We start from the raw sequence: 21,662 nt of genomic DNA on the forward strand, positions 1-21,662 counted from the left end.
TCCTGCTACGTCTTTATATCTGTGTAGGTGTCTAGAATGGGAGATGTAATTCCGATATCGACTGGCATGTCCCTTTATCTGTATGGGTTTTCTGGGATGGGAGATGTAATTATGGGAACTCCTGGTGATTCACAGAAATGTATTTGGATACCTGTGCGAGTGTTATTATTTGCAGATCATTCCAGGGTCATTGTCAACATTTACAGGTAGTTCCTGGATGAGTGTCAGTAATTACAGGGTTTTCCTGAGAGAGTGTCATTATTAACGGAATGTCCTTGTAGAGTGTCAGCATTTAGAGGTTGTTCCTGAGTGACTGTCAGTGGTTACAGGATGTTCCTGAATTTGTGTCAGTATTTAAAGGATGTTACTGAGCGAATGTCAACATTTAAAGGATGTTTCTGCATGAGTGTCATTATTTATAGGTTGCTCCTGTGTGAGTGTCAGCATTTACAGATTTTTCCTATTTCATTGCCATAATTTACAGGATGTTCCTGATTGTGTGCCAGTATTTACTTGATGTTCCTCTCTGAGGCTCAGCATTGACAGGATTTTTCTGAGTGAGTGCCAGTATTTGCAGATTATACCTGGGCCATTGTCATTATTTACAGGATGTTCCTGATTGTGTGTCAGTATTTACTGGATGTTCCTCTGTGAGTCTCAGTATTTACGTGTTGTTACTGAATGAGTGTCAGTATTGATAGGATGTACCTGAGCGAGTGTCAGTATTGATAGGATGTTCCCGAGCGAGTGTCAGTATTGATAGGATGTTCCCGAGTGAGTGCCAGTATTTACGCGATGTTCCAGAGTGAATGTCAGTGTTTACCAGATGTTCCTGAGTGAGTGTCCGTATTTAAAGGATGTTCCTGAATAAGTGTCAGTGTTTGCAGGATGTTCCTGTTTTATTGTTAGTATTCACAGGATGTTCCTGGGTGAGTGTCAATGTTTACAGCATGTTGCTGGGTGTGTATCAGTATTTACAGGTTTTTCCTGAGTGACTGTCAGTTTTTCCAGGATAATCCTGAGTGAGTGTCATTATTTACCGGATGTTCCCGAGTGAGTGTCTGTATTTACAAGCCGTTTCTGAGTGAGTTTCAATATTTTCAGGATGTTCCTGAATTAGTGTCTGTATTTATGGGTTGCTCCTGAATGAGTGTCAGTATTTACAGGATGTACCTGAATAAGTGTCAGTGTTTACAGGATGTTCCTGTTTTATTGTCAGTATTTACAGGATGTTCCGTTTTAGTGTCAGTGTTTGCAGGATGTTGCTGAGTGTGTATCAGTATTTACAGGTTTTTCCTGGGTGACTGTCAGTATTTACCAGATGTTCGTGAGTGAGTGTCAGTATTTACAGGATAATCCTGAGTAAGTGTCATTATTTACCGGATGTTCCCGAGTGAGTGTTTGTCTGTACAAGCCGTTCCTGAGTGAGTTTCAATATTTACGGGTTGTACCTGAATGAGTGTCAGGATTTATCGGTTGTTCCTCGGTGAGTGTCAGTACTTATTGGTTGTTCCTCGGTGAGTGTCAGTATTTATCTGTTGTTCCTCGGTGAGTGTCAGTATTTATCGGTTGTTGCTCGGTGAGTGTCAGTATTTATCGGTTGTTCCTCGGTGAGTGTCAGTATTTATCAGTTGTTCCTCGGTGAGTGTCAGTATTTATAGGTTGTTTCTCGGTGAGTGTCAGTATTTAGACGATGTTCCTGAATGAGTGTCAGTATTTACAGGACGTTACGTGGTGAGTGTCAGGATTTACATGATGTACCAGGTGAGTGTCAATATTTACAGGATGTTCCTGTGTGATGTTTTATTTGCAGGATGTACCAGGTGAGTGGAAGTATTGACAGAATGTTCCTGGATGAGTGTCATTATTTACAGGATGTTCCTGGGCGAGTGTCATTATTTACAGGATGTTCCTGGGCGAGTGTCAGTATTTACAGGATGTTCCTGGGCGATGTTTTATTTGCAGGATGTACCAGGTGAGTGGAAGTATTGACAGAATGTTCCTGGATGAGTGTCATTATTTACAGGATGTTCCTGGATGAGTGTAATTATTTACAGGATGTTCCTGGGCGAGTGTCATTATTTACATGATGTTCTTGAGACAGTGTCAGTATTTACAGAATATTCTTGAGTGGGTGTCAGTATTCTCGATTGTTCAGAGGTGCGTGTCAGTATTTATAGGATGTTCCTCAATGAGTGTTATTTTTTTCAGGATGTTCCTTCGTGAGCGTAAGTATTTGCAGGATGTTCCTGTTTGAGTGTCAGTATTTACAGGATATTCCTGAGTGCGTGAGTATTTACAGGATGTTCCTGAATATGTGTCAGTTTTTACAGGATTTTTCTGAGTGAGTGTCAGAATTTACCGGATTTTGCTGAATGAGTGTCTTTTTTTACAAGGTGTTCCCGAGTGAGTGTCAGTATTTACAGGAAGGTCCTGAGTGTGTGTCCGTAATTACAGGATGTTCCTGAGTGTCTGTCAGTATTTTCAGGAAGATCCCGCTTGAGTGTCAGTATTTACAGGATGCTCCTCGGCGAAATTCCTTCCTTATACAATGTTCCTGGGTAGGTCTCAGTATTTAAACGATGTTTCCGAGTGAGTGTCAGTATGTACGGAACGATCCTGAGTGAGCGTCAGTATTTACAGTTCGTTCCTAGGTGAGTGTCAATATTTCCATTATGTTCCCGAGTTTGTGTCATTGTTTACAGGATGTTCTTGAGTGAGTGTTAGTTTTTACAGGATGTTCCTGATTGTGTCATTATTTACAGGATGTTCCCGAGTATCTGTTAGTATTCGCAGGATGTCCCTGAGTGTGCGTCACAATTGACAGAATGTTCCAGTTTGAGTGTTTGTATTTACAGCATGGTCCTGGGTGAGTGTCAGGATTTACAGAATGTTCCTAGGTGTGTCAGTATTTACAGAATGCTCCTGGATGAATTTCAGTGTATACAGTATATTCCTAGGTGAATCACATTATTTACAGAATGTTACTCGTTGACTGTTTGTATTTACAGCAGGGTTCTGGGTGAGTGTCAGTATTTATAGAATGTTCCTGGGTGAGTGTCAGTATTTAGAAGATGTTCCTTGGTCAGTGTCAGTAATTAAAGGATAGAGTCATAGAGTCATACAGCACGGATAGAGGCCCTTCGGCCCATCGTGTCCGCGCCGGCCATCAGCCCTGTCTACTCTAATCCCATATTCCAGCACTTGGTCCGTAGCCTTGTATGCTATGGCATTTCAAGTGCTCATCCAAATGCTTCTTGAATGTTGTGAGGCTTCCTGCCTCCACAAACCTTTCAGGCAGTGAGTTCATGACTCCAACCACCCTCTGGGTGAAAAATTTCTTTCTCAAATCCCCTCTAAACCTCCCGCCTTTTACCTTGAATCTATGTACCCTTGTTATATAACCCTCAACGAAGGGAAAAAGCTCCTTTGTATCCAACCTATCTGTGCCCCTCATAATTTTGTACACCTCAATCATGTCCCCCCTCAGCCTCCTCTGCTCCAAGGAAAACAAACCCAATCTTCCCAGTCTCTCTTCATAGCTGAAGCGCTCCAGCCCTGGTAACATCCTGGTGAATCTCCTCTGCACCCTCTCCAAAGCGATCACATCCTTGCTGTAGTGTGGCGACCAGAACTGCACACAGTACTCCAGCTGTGGCCTAACCAGTGTTTTATACAGCTCCATCATAACCTCCTTGCTCTTATATACTATGCCTCGGCTAATAAAGGCAAGTATCCCATATGCCTTCTTTACCACCTTATCTACCTGTTCCGCCGCCTTCAGGGATCTGTGAACTTGCACACCAAGATCCCTCTGACCCTCTGTCTTGCCTAGGGTCCTCCCATTCATTGTGTATTCCCTTGCCTTGTTAGTCCCTCCAAAGTGCATCACTTCGCACTTTTCCGGGTTAAATTCCATTTGCCACTGTTCCGCCCATCTGACCAACTCATCTATATCGTCCTGCAGACTGAGGCTATCCTCCTCACTATTTACCACCCTACCAATCTTTGTATCATCAGCGAACTTACTGATCATACCTTTTACATTCATATCCAAGTCATTAATGTAGACCGCAAACAGCAAGGGACGCAGCACCGATCCCTGTGGTACCCCACTGGCCACAGGCTTCCAGTCACAAAAACAACCTTCGACCATCACCCTCTGCCTTCTGCCACTAAGCCAGTTTTGTATCCAAAGTGCCAAGGCACCCTGGATTCCATGGGCTCGTACCTTCTTGACCAGTCTCCTGTGGGGGACTTTATCGAAGGCCTTACTGAAATCCATGTATACCACATCCACTGCGTTACCCTCATCCACACTCCTAGTCACCCCCTCAAAAAATTCAATCAAATTCGTCAGACATGATCTTCCCTTGACAAAGCCATGTTGACTATCCCTGGTTAATCCTTGCTTCTCCAAGTGGAGACTAATTTTGTCCTTCAGAATTTTTTCCAATAATTTTCCTACCACTGATGTTAGGCTCACTGGCCTGTAGTTCACCGGTTTTCCCTACTCCCCTTCTTGAATAATGGTATTACATTAGCGGTTCTCCAGTCCTCTGGCACATCCCCTGTGGCCAGAGAGGTTCTGAATATATGTGTCAGAGCCCCCGCAATCTCCTCCTTTGCCTCACACAGTAGCCTGGGATACATTTCGTCCGGGCCTGGCGATTTATCCATTTTTAGGCCTGCTAAAACCGCCAATACCTCCTCCCGCTCGATGTTAATATGTTCGAGTATATCACAGTCCCCCTGCCGTATTTCTATGTCTACATCGTCCTTCTCCATAGTGAAAACAGATGCAAAAAATTCATTTAGAACCCCTCCTACATCTGCCGGCTCCACACACAGATTGCCATTTTTGTCCCTAATGGGCCCTATTTTTTCCCTCGTCATCCTCTTACCCTGAATATACTTATAAAACATCTTAGGATTTTCCTTTATTTTGCTCGCCAGTGTTATTTCCTGGCCCCTCCTTGATCTCCTAAATTCTTTTTAAGTATCCCCCTGCACTTTTTGTACTCCTCTAGGGCTTCCTCCGTCTTTCGCCTTTTGTATCTGCCAAAAGCCCTCCTTTTTTTCCTAATCCATTCTCGTATATCCCCTGACATCCAAGGTTCCCGGGAGTTCTTGGAACCACCCTTGACCTTTACGGGAACATGTTGCCATTGTATGGTCTCAATCTCCCTTCTGAAAGACTCCCATTGCTCCGATGCGGATTTTCCTACAAGCAGCTGATCCCAGTCCATTTTGGCCAGATCCTGCCTTATCCTATTAAAATCGGCCTTCCCCCAATTTAGAGCCTTTATTTCCGGCCCCTCCCTGTCCTTTTCCATGACCACCTTAAATCTCACCGAATTATGGTCACTGTCACCAAAGTGCTCACCTACTAGCACTTCTTCCACTTGGCCGGCCACATTCCCTAGAATTAGGTCCAGTCCCGCCCCCTCTCTTGTAGGACTTTCTACATGCTGGCTCAAAAAGCTCTCCTGGATGCACGTTAAGAATTTTGTACCCTCTAAGCCTTTTACACTCTGAGTATCCCAGTTAATATTGGGGAAGTTGAAATCCCCCACGATTATTACCCTATTATTTGCACAATTTTCTGAGATTTGCCTACATATCTGTTCCTCGATCTCCCCCTGACTGTTTGGGGGCCTATAGTACACTCCCATCAAAGTGCTTGCCCCCTTTTTGTTTTTAAGCTCCACCCATATGGCCTCATTAGAGGAACCTGCTAATATATCATCCCTCCTTATGGCAGTAATTGATTCTTTAATTAATATTGCGACCCCCCTCCTCTTATACCTCCCCCTCTGTCTCGCCTGAAGATTCTGTACCCCGGAATATTGAGCTGCCAGTCTTGCCCCTCCCTCAACCATGTCTCTGTGACAGCAACAATATCATACTCCCATGTGTTTATCAACACCTTCAGTTCATCCACCTTATTCGCAAGACTCCTTGCATTAAAATAGATGCCATCCAGCCTTGCCCTTACATATTTGCCCTGTCTTCCAAGCTGACTTGTTTTTTTCTCTATATTTGGCTGCACATCACCCCCTATTGTAGCTCCACTCTGTATCCCATCCCCCTGCCAAGTTAGTTTAACCCCCCCCCCCCCCCAACAGTGCTAGCAAACCTCCCCGCAAGGATATTTGTCCCGCTCTGGTTCAGGTGCAACCCGTCCGACTTGTACAAGTCCCACCTTCCCCAGAAGCAGGCCCAGTGATCCAGGAAACTGAAACCCTCCCTCCTGCACCAACTCTTTAGCCACGCATTCATCTGTTCTATCCTCCTATTTCTATACTCACTAGCCCGTGGCACTGGGAGTAATCCAGAGATTACAACCTTTGAGGTCCTGCTCTTTAATCTGCTACCTAGCTCCCTAAATTCTTGATGCAGGACCTCATCTCCCTTCCTACCTATGTCGTTGGTCCCAATGTGGACCACGACCTCTGCCTGCTCACCCTCCCCCTTGAGAATGCCCTGTAGCCGCTCAGTGACATCCATGACCCTGGCACCAGGGAGGCAACAAACCATCCTGGAGTCACGTTTACGGCCACAGAAACGCCCGTCTGTTCCCCTTACGATAGAATCCCCTACCACTATAGCTCTTCCACTCTTTTTCCTCCCAGCCTGTGCAGCAGAGCTACCCCTGGTGCCAGGAAGTTGGCTGCTGCTGCCTTCCCCTGATAAGTCATCCCCCTCAACAATATCCAAAGCGGTATATTTGTTTGAGAGGGGGACGGCCACAGGGGACCCCTGCACTGCCTGCCTGCTCTTCTAACTCTGCCTGGTGGTCACCCAATTACTTCCTGCCTGTACAACCTTTACCTGCGGTGTGACCATCTCACTAAACGTGCTCTCCACGACGTTCTCAGCATCGCGAATGCTCCATAATGACTCCATCCGCAGCTCCAGTGCCGCAATGCGGTTTGTCAGTAGCTGCAGCTGGATACATTTCCCGCACACTTGGTCGTCAGGGACACCGGAAGGGTCCCTCATTTCCCACATAGAGCAGGAAGAGCATAACACGGGGCTGGGCTGTCCTGATATGACTTACCCTTTAACTAATTAATTCAAATTAAATGAATCCCAACAATTTCACTTCAATTAAAAAGGTATACTCAAGGGCCCTTGCTGAACAGCAGTCCCCCACTACACAACAGAGACCAGAGAATCCACAAACTCTAACCTTAGACAAATTCAGCAGGAAAATACTCACCAGCCAATCACTTACCTCTTCCTTGGTGACGTCCCACTTAGATTACTTTTTGCTTCTTATTTATCTTCGGTCCAGGAGTTAAGTCCCTGTGATGTGGCACAGTAGTGGTCTCTTGGTGCAGGTGTGCTGCTGCTTTTATTCCACAATCTCAGTCTTCTCCTCTCAGGTCCACTACCGCTCTGCAGGAAAAGCAAGGCAAAGCAGCACCTCCTTCCCCCACTTCACCAAACTCCCACACTTACCGAACTCTCAGCACTCTGTGTTGTCCTCACACCGTGCTGTCCGCACTGACAGACCCCTGTATTTCTACAGTTGAGACTCAGATGAGTCAGGCCTGCCCCACCTTCAGGTACCAAATTGAATCTAGCTAACCAATTAACTTGCTACAGCAGCTCTCTGCTGAAGCTTGACAGAAACTTAGAAATTTTAACTTTTAAATTGACCTTAAACAGTTGAAGCAATATGCACTAGATTTAAAGAGATTAACCCTTCAACTCCCACACTTACCGAACTCTCAGCACACTGTGTTGTCCTCACACCGTGCTGTCCGCACTGACAGGCCCCTGTATTTCCTAGCTGAGTGTCAGTATTTACAGGATGTTACGAGGTCAGTGTCAGTATTTGCAGGCTGATCCTACGTGAGTGTCAGTATTTAAAGCATGTTCCTGTTTGAGTGTCAGTACTTACAGGATGCTCCAAGCTGAGTGTTGTTATTTACAGGATGTTGCTCGGTGAGTGTCAGTATTTATAGATTGTTAATAGGTATATGTCAGAATTTAGAGGATGTTCTTGGGTGAGTTTCAGTTTTTTCAGGGTGTTTCTGAGTCAGTGTAAGTATTTGCCGCCTGTTACTAGGTGAGTGTCAATATTTACAGGATATTCCCAGGTGAGTGTTTGTATTTACAGTCTGTTCCTCGCTTAGTGTCAGTATTTCAAGAATGTTCCTTAGTGAGTGTCAGTATTTTTAGGGTATTCCTGAGTGAGTGTCAGTATTTACAGGATGTTCCGAGGTGAGTATCATTATTTACACAATTTTCCTGAGTGAGTGTCAGTATTTACAGGATGTTTTTAAATTAGTGTCAGTATTTACAGGATGTTCCTGGTTGAGTGTCAGTATTTTTAGGATGTTCCTGGTTGAGTATCAGTATTTACAGGATGTTCCTGGTTGAGTGTCAGTATTTGCAGGATGTTCCTGGTTGAGTATCAGTATTTACAGGATGTTTTTAAATTAGTGTCAGTATTTGCTGGATCTTTCTATTTGTGTGTCAGTAATTATAAGTTATTCAAAAGTGATTCTCACTCTTTACTGGATGTTCCTTTGTGCGTGTCAGTACTTGTGGGATGCATAAACTTTTTTGTATTCCCTTTCGTTTAAAATCTGAGAAGTTATCTAATCGAAGTGTTTACAGTCATAAATGGATTGAATCGGCTGGGTCCCGACAAATGTTTTCTATTCTGGTGGAATCCAAAAGTAGCGGGCAAATTATTCCATTCAGGAGCGAAATCAGGAGGCACTTTTTGACCCAACGGGAAGTGGAAACCTTGAACACACTTCCCCAAACGGCTGTGTGCATTGGGTCAATTGACATTTTCTGGACTGAAATCGATAGCTTTTTGCTTATTAACAAATTATATGGATCAAAAGGGGTTTAAAAGGTGTTGAGATGCAGATCAGCCATGAACTAATTGGATGGTGAACAGACTCGAGCGGCTGAATGGCCTACTCCTGGTCCTGTGTCCCAGGTTTGCATTGACTTATTGTTACAGAATCTGTAGAATATCAACGCACTCGGGGTTTCCTGAATGGGCACGCTCCCTGGTAACCCTGTAAATATTGACTCACCCACGCATGTAAACACTGGAGCATTCTGGCGTCTGCCTGAATATGTAAACGCTCTGCCACTGCTTCGTTCGGCCTCAGCTGGATTATTGTGCCCAATTCTGGTAACCATACTTTTGAAAGTTCGTCAAAGAAAGAGTGCAGAGGCCATTAGCTAAAATGGTAGCAGGGATAAAGGATTTCATTGTGTGGAGAGACTAGAGAAGCTGGGATTGTTCACTTAGAGCAGAAAAAAGCCACGGGGAGATTTAATAAAGGTGTTCAAATTAATGAGGGGTTTTGAGAGAGTAAAAAAGTAGAAACTGTATCCACTGGCAGGAGGGTCGGCAACCAAAGGAACGGATTTAAGTTCATTGGGAAATGAAGCAGGGGGAGATGAGGAGATTTTTTTTAATGCAGCGACTTGTTATGATCTGGAATGTATTGTCTGAAAGGTGGTGGAAGAATATTCAACAGTAGCTTCCAAAAGGTAATTGGACAGACACTTGAAAAGGAAACATTTTCAGGGTTATACGGAAAGGGCAGGGGAGTGGGACTAATTGGATAACTCTTCCAGAAGAGCCGGCACGGGCACGGTGGGCCGAGTGTCCTCCTTGTATGCTCTGAGATTATTTTACTGTCTGAAATATTGACACTGTCCATTGACGCTTGTCCAGACTAACACGGTCTGGAGATTGAATGGAAAGATCAACATTAATGGGGGATTTAGTGACTGTACCAAAATTTCAGAGGTTTTCAGAGACGATACCACATTAACACGGGATCCGGAGAATTTACCAATCCTTAAAGTTGGATCGATGGACTTCCCGAATGTTTATCGTGGCGCCGAGAATCTGTGGCCATATCGACAAGAGTTAAAGTGACGGTGCGATGTTGACAAGTGGGTCCACAGATTATGTCGAAGTTTACTTTGGAATCACGGATTGTACTAATATTTACACATGGATCAAAGGCTCTACCAATACAGGCTCTACCAATACAGGGGGATGTGATTCATTGGAAACCGATTATCTTTCATGTGTAATTTAATTCCTTTATTTTATTTAGTTCTCAATCCACTCCTGATTCCAGCAGAAATCCCTGTTTGTTTCTCTATTCCCAGTCCAATCACTGTTATTATATTTAAACTCTGTCTCCAGTAGAAAGCCGTATCACAAGTATAATAATCAGACCCATCACTTTATGCAGTAACAAATCATCAAATTTCACCCCGAACTCCATCAAACTGCTGCTTTTGCTCCCAGCCTGATGTATAATTTCCCTCTTCATTTCCCTTCCTTACAGTTAACTTGGTGACGATTGTGATCCTGTCCCGAGGAACGTGCGGCCTCTCCAAATGTGTCACTCGCTACCTGGTGGCCATGGCAGCGGCGGATCTACTGGTCGTTATCATCGATCTGATATTGAGACAGATTCCGATTGTTTATTTCGAACAATTTCTTTTCCTGTACGACATCCCCGTGTGTAATATCCACGCCATCCTGCTTTATGCAGCGACAGACTGTTCTGTCTGGTTCACCGTCACTTTCACCTTTGATCGATTTGTGGCCATTTGTTGCCAGAAACTGAAAACTAATTATTGCACCGAGAAAACGGCGGCTGTGGTTTTGGGAACAGTGACTGTGCTGAGCTGTTTGAAGAACATCACCTGGTACTTTATGTTATGGCGTAGGTATAATCTTGGCAACCTTCCCTGGTTTTGTGCTGCAGATCGTCGTTTTACAGATTCCCTGGTGTGGGGAGCAATCGAACTCCTTCATTTTATTCTAACCCCGGGGGTCGCATTTGTTCTGATTCTGCTGCTCAATGTTTTAATCGTCAGACACATTGTAGTGGCCAACAGAGCCCGCAGGAGACTCCTGGACCACAGCAGTGAAGAGAGTCCCAGTGACCCAGAAATTACGAGTCGAAGGAAGTCCATTATTTTACTGTTCGTCATCTCGGGGAATTTCATGCTGTTATGGGCGATGCTTATGTTGAATTCTATATGGGTGCGGGTGTTAAGTTACAAAGGTCAGACTGCAATTCCGCCTATCTTTCTAGTGGAACTGGGATTCATGCTCCAGCTCCTAAGTTGCTGCACAAACACTTTTATTTATGCTGCGACCCAGACTAAATTCAGAGAGCAGTTGAAGAATATGCTGAAATATCCCTTTTCTCTAATTGTTGAAATCATTAAATGATGAGAACAACAAAATAATTCCCAGCATCAGAACTCAATCCTCTTTTATGTTCTGTCGGAACCGCTCCGCCCCCGGGTTCTGTGCCATAGAGATATTGGGGTCAATCGGCTATGACACTGAACCAGTCCAAAGTACTATCATCGGTTCCTAATTTGAATGGAAGTTTGCGGACGATCACAACCTCTGAGGTCCCTGCGGTGAATCTTGAATGTGGCCGGGAATTTCACTACAGCTTCCTGTCGAGACATTGTGGGACTGGAAAATCGTTGGAAGGTGTTTTAAATTATTGAAAGAAATGATCACTTAAACGTTCAGTAACATGACGGAAGACTCCTTAGAATAATAAAAAAACATAAATGGAGAATAAGTGAACAATTACACAGGAACAGAAACACCCAGTAAACATTAACAGACTCAAGGAAACACGCTGCAAACATTAACAGTCGCTCCGAATGGCCCTATAAATAATAACCGTCTCACAGGAACGCACTGTAAACATTAACATTCACAGAAACCACCTGTAAACATTAACAGTTTCACCGAAACGCCACATAAATATTAACAGTCTCACAGACACACTCTGTAAACATTAACAGACTCACAGAAACACTCTGTAAACATTAACAGTCTCACAGAAACAACCTGAAAACATTAACAGACTCACAGAAACAGATTGTAAATAACAATATGCTCGCAGAAAGACACTGTAAATATTAATAGAATCACAGAAACACTGTAAACTTTAACAGACTCACACAAATACACTGTAAACATTAACAGACTGTCAGAAACACTGTAAACATTGACAGATTCAAGGAAACAGCCTGTAAACATTAACAAGTCTCACAGATACACGCAGCAAGTATTAAAATACTGACATCATTCCATACTAATACATTGCCAGGCACTTCTTGTCAGCAACGAATCACTCCCAGAGACCCCCCAGATCTGTTAACAAAATGACAGAAGCATACTGTAAATATTACCGTTGATGAACAGACACCCTGTACCAACAACAACACTGCCAGAGACTTCCTGTAAACAATAACATACTCCCAATGACTCATGAATAGAAACACACCGATAGATTACAGAGATTAATATTAACATTCTCACTGAGACACTCTGTGCTTCATGGCCCACGGCCAGAGACACCCTGTGAACTGTAAAACACTCCCACTGATGCCAGGGATATTAAGAACCTGACAGAGACACAGGTGAATATTAACAACAATAACTCCCATTTATGCAGCGCCTTTAACGTAGTAAAACGTCCCAGGTCGTTTCACAGGAGCGATTATCTAACAAAGTTTGACACCGAGCCGCCTAAGTAAATATGAGGACAAGTGACCAAAAGCATCGGTAAAGAGGTAGGCATTAAGGAGCGTTTTAAAGGGGGAAAGAAAGGGTGAGAGGCAGACAGGTTTTGCGAGGGCACTTCAGAGGTTCGGCAGCTGAAGGCATGGCCGCCAGTGGTGGGGGGATGAAAAGCGGTGAGGGGATGAAAAGCGGTGAAAGGCAAGAGGCCAGAATTGGAGGGGCGCAGAGATCTCGAAGGGTTGTCGGGCTGGTGGAGGTTACAGAGATAAGGTGGGGCGAGGCTGCAAATGGGTTTGAAGACAAGGATGAAAATTTTAAAATCGAGGCGTTGCTGGACTGGGAGCCAATGTCGGTCAGCGAACACAGAGGGGCGGTTGGAGAACGGGACTTGATTCGAGTGAGAATTTGGACAGTAGAGTTTTGGATGAGCTCAAGTTTGCAGAGGGTACAAGGTTGGAGGCCGGCCGGGAGGGCATTGAAGTAGTTGATTCTGGAGGTAACAAAGGCATGGATGAGAGTTTCAGCAGCGGATGAGCTGAGGCAATGGGTGGAGACCGGCGATGTTACAGAGGCGGAAGTCGGCGGTCTTGGTGATTGAGAGGATATGGGGTCAGAAGTTCATCTCAGATTCAAACTGGGCGCGAAGGTTGTGAACGGTGTGGTTCAGCCACACACATTAGCCAGGGAGAGGGATGGCGTCAGTGTCTAGGGAATGGAGTTACTGGCAGGGACAGAAGACAAGGGCTTCAGTATTCCCAAAGTTTAATGGGAGGAAATTTCTGTTCAACTAATACTGGATGACGGAGAAGCAGCGTGAAAAAGCAGAGGCAGTGGAGGGGATGGGAGTGATGGTGGGGATGTGGAGCTGGGTCTTGTCAGCAGCCTGAACTGGTTCCTCCCGGACTGAGCAGGATTACGATTGCAACAACACATCATCAGTGGTGTGAAACTAAGCTGTCTCACGACGGTCTAATCCGAGCTCCCGTTCAATATTCGAGTGTGAACAATCCAGCGCTGGGTGAAGTCTACTTCACAATGAGAGGAACAGCCGACATCGAAGGATCAAAAAGCGACATCCCCACGAGCGCTGGATCGCCACAGGCCGTCTGGAACCTGACGTTGTGTTTTCGGATGATGTCGGCGAGGCGCAGCATGTAGAGGAGAAATAGGCGGGGGCCAAGGAGAGATCATTGGGTTTTCCAGAGGTAAAGATGGAGGAGCAGGAAGAGAAGCCGTCGCGGGTGATTCTCTGACTCGACTGGATAGATGGGAATGGACCAGGCGAGGACAGTCCCAACTCGGCAAAGAGTGAGGGGAAAGAGCGAACCAAAGTCAGAGGGAGAGAGAGAGACACACAGTGAAAGAAGTGGTGAGAAATAGAGCGGGACAGATTGGAGATAGTGTCGCAGAGAGAGAGGGGGAGAGAATTAAACAGAAACAGAGAAAAGCTGTGACACAAACTCAAACAAAGTACGAGAGAAAAAGAGCATCGCACATTGGTCAAGAATTAATCTAGAATCGCAAATAAGACCCGGTTCAACAGGCCCCCGTGAACCCTATTTTTAAACCTCCTTTTATTACCTCCTTTTTATACCAATTTTATTCCCCTTTTTAAATCCACTTCAAATTGTCATTTGAAACGTCATTAAACCCCTTTTAATCCCTTTTAAACCTCATTTTTAAACCCAACTATTGAAGCCATTTTGCCCCCTTTTTAAACCCATTTTTTGGAGAGATTGTCTTTCTCCAAACTCTCCCACTGTGGTTCCTTTTGAAACCCATCTCTTTCTCACCAAGCTTAGTCTCTCTCCGGAAACCTTTTTAAACCCGTTTAAAACCTCACTAACCTCCTTTTAACTATTTAACCTCATACACCGCTTATTACGATCGTTTTTAAAACTTTTCACCTCTTAAACCAAAATTTTACCACCAACCCCCTTTTAAACTTTCACCCCCGTTTAACTCATTTTGACCACTTTCCTACCCTTTCAACCAGTAACTTATTCAACGCGTTTCAACCCTCTTTTTAACCCGTTTATAACATTAGTCCCCTTTTAAACCCTTTTTAAGCTCTTTAACATTCTTCTTAATCCCCTCCTGTGAGAGAAGCAAAGCGACCCCCAGACATTGAGCACAATGGAGGTTTGCAGACTGGAGGAGGGGGCAGGGGCTCTGGCATCGGTGCGTCTCACAGGAAGTGACCTCACCGCGTAAGACACTGACGACTCACATGGTCGACTGCAACGCTGCTGACCAGCCCGCTCCGCATCCGACATTTTGTCCATACCCAGAAGTGACCTCGTCACGTCGATGCCAGCTCAACATGTCCGCAGCCGGGCCCAGCTGGGCTCCGCCTGCTGCCCCGCACCCGAGTGACCGGTTGAGGATTCACCTGGTCAGGTGAAGCCATCTCCCAGAGTGCAACGCGGCCAGAGCTGTGGTTCGATCGGGGCTTGTCTCGGCCGCGCTGCATTATGGGAAGGCGGGGTCGTCATCTCCGCATCCGTCCAACCAGCTCCTGAAATCCGCAAAACCGCTGCCCTCCAACGTGGACAGGCACCGAAAGGAACTGGAGTTGGGATTCAAACCCCGGGAGGCAACCAGGATCGCTCTTCGGCTCCTTCCAACCACCTGAACACATTGCCCACCCCATAAACTCCTTCCCACTCCCTCAAGCCCTTCCCCAAACACTGAACGATTTCCCTTAACAGCTTCCCAACCCCTGAAGCTCTTCCCACACTTTGAATTCCTTATACTCACAATGAGCCCCTTCCCATTCCCTGAACCCCTTTTCAACCCCATGAACGAATTCTTGATACACTCAACCGCTTCTCCTCCCCTAAACCCCTTCCCATCCCCTGAACCCCTTTTAACCCGCTGGTATGATTCCAACATCTTCCCCAACTCCTCACCATCCCCTGAACCTCTTCCCACTCCCTGAACACCTTCCCACTCCCTGAACGCCTTCCCTCCCACTGATACCCTGCCCCACCCGCTAAACCATTTCCAATACTCTCGACCACTTCTCCTCCCCCTGAACACCTTCCGACCCAATAAACCCCTTCCCGAGCCCATTAATCCCGAATCCCTTCCCAAACCCTTGAACCACTTTCCCACCCTCTGAATCCCTACCATCCACTTCCCACCCTTGAAGCAGTTCCCCACACCCTGATCCTCTTCCCCAACACCTGAACCCACAAGGATCTGCGCTGGGGCATCAACTTTTCAGTCTATTTATTATTGACATGGATAACACAATAGAGAGCCATTTATCCAAGTTTGCAAATGACACAAGGATTGATGCCATAGCAAGTCGTGTACACGGGAGCAGAACATTACAAAGAGATATTTGTAGATTCAGGGAGTGGGCAAAACCGTGGCAGATGGACTTCAAACCAGTTAAATATGAGGTCATCCATTTTGGACCAAAAATGAGTAGATCCTAGAATTTATTTAAATGGCTGTCATTCCCTTGAGAATCGAAGCTTCTCATTCTAATGGAAGATCTAATTGAAGCGTTTCAGATGATAGAGAGGAATTGTTTCCTCTGGTTTGAGAGTGCAGAACAACGGGAATAACATTAAAATTAGGGTGAAGTCAGATAGAACTTCTTCAAACAAAGGGCAGTGTAAATCTGGAACTTTCGCCCCCAAAAGCTGTTGAGGCTGGGGATCCATTGAAAATTCCAAAACTGTGATTTATGGACTTCTGTTAGGCACGGGTATTATGAGTTATGGAACCAATGCGGGTAGATGGAGTTAAGATTCAGATCAGCCATGATATATTTGATCGAAACAGGCTCGAGGAGTTGAATGGTCTACTCTTGTTCCTTTGTCCCTTTGTTCCTATGTTCCCTTGTAACTATGTTCCAATGGAGGAGGGGTGGAAGTGATTATCCTCGGGGTCAGTGCTGGGCCCAGATCCCCACTCCGTATATATCGACTGTTCGGATTTGCAATCGCCATCACAATCGGAACATTTGCTGATGACACAAAATTAGGAGATTTGACAGCCAGTAACGAAAATTTAAATGAGTTCAGGAAGACATTGATGGTTTGGACTGGAATGGATTGACAGGTGCCAGATGTCTTAATGTGTAGAAGTATGAAGCACATTGAATAATGGTCCAGCAACACCTCGAATTTAAAATTTCCATCTTCGTGTTAAAATCCTTCCAGGGCCTCGTCGCTCCCTGTCTCTGTATCCTCCTCCAGCCCTACAACACCCACCCCCTCCCGCCCCCGCACGAGGTCTCTGCACTCCTCCAATTCTTGCCTCTTGTGCATTTCCGATTTTCATCGTTCCACCATTGGCGGCCGTGCCTTCATCTGCCTAGGAAGTAACCTCTGGAATTCCCTCCCTAATCCTCTCCGCCGCTCTACCTCTGTCTCCTCCTTCAAGACGTTCCTTAAAATCGACCTCTTTGACCAAGCTTTTAGTTAACTGTCCTAATGCCTCCTGATGTGGCTCAGTGTCAAACTGTGTTTGATAATGTTCCTTTCATGGGACTTGGGAAGTTTTGATATTTTAAATGTGGTATATAAATGCAAGTTGTTGTCGATTATAGATATCGAATCATAGACTCACAGAATGGTTACAGCACAGAAGGAGGCCATTCAGCCCATCGTGCCCGAGCCTTCTCTTTGTAAGAGCAATCCATTTTACTCCCATTCCCCTTCTCTTTCCTTGTAACCTGACTATTTTTTTCCCTTAGAGTATTTGTCCAATTCATTTTTGAAAGCCACGATTGAATTTGCTTCCACCGCCCTTTCAGGCATCGCATTCCAGATCATAACTACTCGCTGTGTAAAAAAGTTTTTCTTCATGTCGCCTTTGGTTCTTTTGCCAATCACCTTAAACCTGTTCCCTCTGGTTCTCGACCCTTCCGCTAATGGAAACAGTTTCTCTTTATTTACTTCATCTAAACCCTTCATGGTTTTGAGCACTTACCATCTCCTTTCAAGAGATAGAGGCGGAGGGGTCTAATTCGGTTATTCCAGTGATATGGGCCCAGGCAGATGAAGGCAAGGCAGCCAATGGTGGAGCGATTAAAATCAGGGGTTCACAGGAGGCCATAATTTGAGGAACGCCGTGGTCTCGGAGGGTTGTCGGGCTCAGGGTGGTTACAGCGATTGGGAAAGGCAAGGCCGCGGAGGGATCTGAACACAAGGATGAGAATTTTAAAATCGAGCATTGACGGACCGGGAGCCAATGTAGTTGAGCGAACACATGGATGATGGACAGTTTAAAAGCTAAGCACCGTGTGCAGGATTGGAGGGACAGGGCGACTCGGGATAATTGGCCTAGGGCAGTGAGAATATCTCTTGAGCATTCAGATATTCAGCAGCTCAAAGTGGCAGGGAGATGAGATCTGTGTGTCAATTTATCCTGGCATGTGCAAAATCCATCGTCTCTCAATGACCAATATATTTCTTCACCTCTCCCTGCTTTCCTGGAAAGCGTTTTATTTTCCGTCGCTGCATTTGCTTCGAACATCTAATTCCCCCGGCATCTGGAGGAACAGAGGAAGATGGATTAAAATAATAGACAGAAGCAGAAGGAGGTGGCAGGTGAAACTGGCAAAAAATGTGAGTGTCACTTGCTTCAAATGAGGCCTGAGAGGCCGGGGTTGCCTTGCACCTTTCCAAGGAGATGCGTTGATCAGGTAGGTGTATTTTGGAAATGGAAACAGTTGCACCAGCAGCTTGTGATAGTATTTCCCCTCACTGTCCATTCCATATTCATGCCTACCCGCACTTGGTGCTTTCATTCTCTGAACACGTATTTCGTGTTCTGACAGTAAAAGCCAGCTTGTCTGGGGCGAAAGTGACCTGAATTTCAAAGGAACAATTAGGAAAAGCAGCGTTGGTCGGCTTGAAAGCAGTAAAATTGCAGCAGGTTCCATGGTGGTGAGGATTCGGATGCAGGTCGGGTAGGTTTTCTGGAAGGAACATAATAACAAGACTGAAAAATCACCTCCAGCCAAATGCACCAACAATTGTTCCGTCTTTGTAAAGGACTGAACGTCAGGACTGGGATTCAAACCCACGGCTCCACGCGGCCTGATACGCAGACGCCTGAGACTCCTGACTCCTGGGTGCAGTGGTCAGATTCTCTCATTTCCACATTAAAACCGCTCCGCCGCCCTATCCCCGTAGCCCTGCAATTTGTTTCCTTTCAAGTACTTTACAATTGCCTTTTGATGACCATGATTGAATCTGCCTCCAACACTCCCTCGGGCAGCGTATTCCAGGTCCTCACCACTGGCCGCTGAAAAACGTTTATTCTCATGTCACCTTTTGTTCTTTTGCCAATCACCTTAAATCTGTGTCCTCTGGTTATTGATCCTTCTGCCAATGGGAACAGTTTCTCTCTATCTACTCTGTCTAGCCCTTTCATGATTTTGAATACCTCTATCAAATCTCTTCGCATCCGCCAATGTTCCAAGGAGAACAACCCCAGCTTCTCCAGTCTATCCACATACCTAACGTCCCTCATCCCTGGAATCATTCTAGTAAATCTCTTCTGCACCCTCTCTAACGCCTTCACATCCTTCCTAAAGTACGATGCCCAGAACTTGACACAATACTCCAGTTGTGGCCGAAACAGCGTTTAATAAAGTTTCTTCATGACTTCCTTACTTTTGTAATCTATGCCTCTATTTATACAGCCCAGGAATCCGTGTGCTGTTTAAACCGCTTTCTTATCCTCCCTGCCCCCTTCAATGATTTGTGCACATAAACCCCCAGATCTCTCTGTTCCTGTGCCGCTTTTAGAATTGTGCCCTCTAGTTTATATTGCCTCTCCTCGTTCTTCAACCGAAAAGCATGACTTCGCATTTTTTTGAGTTAAATATCATCTGCCACGTGTCCTACTATTCCACCAGCCTGTCTATATCCTCTTGAAGTTTATCACTTTCCTCCTCACTGTTTACTACACTTCCAAGTTTCACTGTTGATCTGACAGTGGAACACTAACCGATGAATTAAATGCTTATTGATTTACTCTCTGCACTCTTCCTCGCCTTGTTTTGAGGCTTCCTTTATAAAGAAAAGCTCAGGAAGTGAGGTGGAATCTTTGGAGAAAGAAACTGAGTTAACGTTTCAGATCGAAGAACTTTCGTCAAAAGTCTTGACGAATTTTCACTTTAATTTTAGATTTGCAGAAACCGCAGTATTTTGCTGTAAACAACCGAGATTGGCTTCACGCAAATCAGAATTCTTCTTGACAGACAAGGTCCGAAGGGAGGATTTACTGGTTACAGGAGAGCTGGCTCAATGTGACATGGATATTTCTGCAGTGAGCGACACCAGACTCTTTCCCTGTTTCCACAATGAATGTCGCTCTCTTAATTTTATTCACATTCCCACAGGATTCTGTGGATTTCTGAGCGATCATGAAAGGATCCCGCAGCGCTGCCTCCGTAAATAACAACAGTTCCAAGCCGCATTTCGAATGCAGCAACAAACCCATCAGTTTCTCGCTGATCCCCAGCTCCCGGAGTGTTCATAAACACTTTATTCCAGCTGATTTGGAGAATCTCATGTGTTGCGGTTTGAATTGTGATAGCGACGGATCTCCGCCAGTTTTACTCTGTCACGGATTCTCGCCCTGAATCTGTGAGAAAAAAATGAACTGGGAGAGAAGGTGAACACGCCCCAGTTCCAGTGAGGCCCGGCCCGGATATCCCATTCTCCCTATTTTATATCAGACAGTGGGAGTGGGGCGGGTGTAGCGAATGTCAGCGAGTCACCAGGACCCTGGGTTTATTGTAAATGATTTCTATCTGAAACCTGAGCCCGGCCCCGGGACAGGAATCATCTGATTCCGGGATCAGCTCTTTTCTGAGAGACGTGGGTGGCTCTGAGAAGAGCCGTTGGGTTCAGATGGTCACAAGTTGCATTTGATTTTTTACTTCTTTTTGCCCGCTGCTTTCTGAGGCTTTGCTGACTTATGCTTGGGCTTGGCCCTCGGTTTTTGCACCTTCTTCGCCTTTACTGTCTTGGGGGTCTTGGGCTTCTTAGCCGCCGCTTTCTTCTCAATTGGGGATTTCGCCGCCTTCTTTGTGGTCGATTTCTTGACCACTGATTTCTTGACCGCTGGTTTCTTGGCCGTTAATTTCTTGGCTGCTGTTTTCGTTGCCGCTAGTTTCTTTCCGGGAGATTTCTTGGTTCCTTGTTTCTTCAGCTTCTTTCCCACTTTTGCCTGAGTTTCCTTCTTAGCGACTCTGAAGGAGCCCGAGGCGCCCGTGCCCTTGATCTGCACCAGGGAGCCTTTTTCCACATTTCTCTTCATACTTAATTTGATCTGTATCATGCTCAATAACAGTATCCCAACTCCATATACAGTAGATGAGGGACAGAAAAACTTACCTGTTATGAGTGGTTTTTACCCAGTAATAAATAGGGAACTATTCCATTCCAATTGCTATTCCAAGGTGGAGTGACAGAAGATACAGTCTCATCTCTAACTGATCTTATTCCAGAGAGCGACACATTATTAATCCCACTCTCAGGGACAGTGTCACACATTTAACGCTCTCTTGCACGTTGTACCCTCTGTAATCTTGCAGCAGAGGGCCGTTCAGTATTAATCTCAGTGACCGAGAGTTTCACTCCAATTGAAATAAACTGGGACTGTTGCTGTCAGATGTTCATCCTGCACAGTCCCAGCAAATACACCGACTCCCACTTTCCTCCCATGTTTCCCCAGGATTTGTTTGAGAAATCCTCCCTCCAGTTTCGGGGTCAGGCGTTACTTTATCAGTTAAGGGGCCAAGAATGAACAGAACTCATTGGCTCATTCCACAGCCGCCCACTTTATCTCTGAAAGACACTTTCCCATCAAAAGATCCCGAGAGAAACAGCAGGGATGGAAACATCTAGTTTCATAGTTGGAGATTGGAAAGTCAGTCTGGACTCCAGCGTGAGGCACTGGTGGAATCCCATCTGTTCCCCATTCTGGTGCCTGTTCCTGCACTGCCTGTGGACCCCATTCCCTCTGACCTTTCCCCCAGACCCACTTCCTTTGCTCAGACTCGGAAAAATTCCAATTGGGGAAAGATTCCATCGATTTCTGGATTGGGAATTAAACC

At 45.4% G+C, this 21,662-nt stretch overlaps 1 protein-coding gene across 1 annotated transcript; it reads right to left on the bottom strand.

Annotated features, from left to right (window-relative positions):
- Window positions 1–20,479: 20,479 nt before the first annotated feature.
- LOC137308526 (histone H1.0-like) lies at window positions 20,480–20,884 on the bottom strand. The gene has a single exon (XM_067977179.1). It carries the CDS (start codon window positions 20,882–20,884, stop codon window positions 20,480–20,482), a length of 405 nt encoding a protein of 134 aa, XP_067833280.1.
- Between the last annotated feature and the right edge of the window lie 778 nt (window positions 20,885–21,662).

This window comes from Heptranchias perlo, unplaced genomic scaffold (genome assembly GCF_035084215.1).
Source record: "Heptranchias perlo isolate sHepPer1 unplaced genomic scaffold, sHepPer1.hap1 HAP1_SCAFFOLD_133, whole genome shotgun sequence".
Classification (NCBI taxonomy): domain Eukaryota; kingdom Metazoa; phylum Chordata; class Chondrichthyes; order Hexanchiformes; family Hexanchidae; genus Heptranchias; species Heptranchias perlo.

Bases quoted from the DNA above. Each gene is read 5' to 3' on its own strand.
- LOC137308526 (XM_067977179.1), bottom strand. From the start codon at position 20,884: ATGATACAGATCAAATTAAGTATGAAGAGAAATGTGGAAAAAGGCTCC.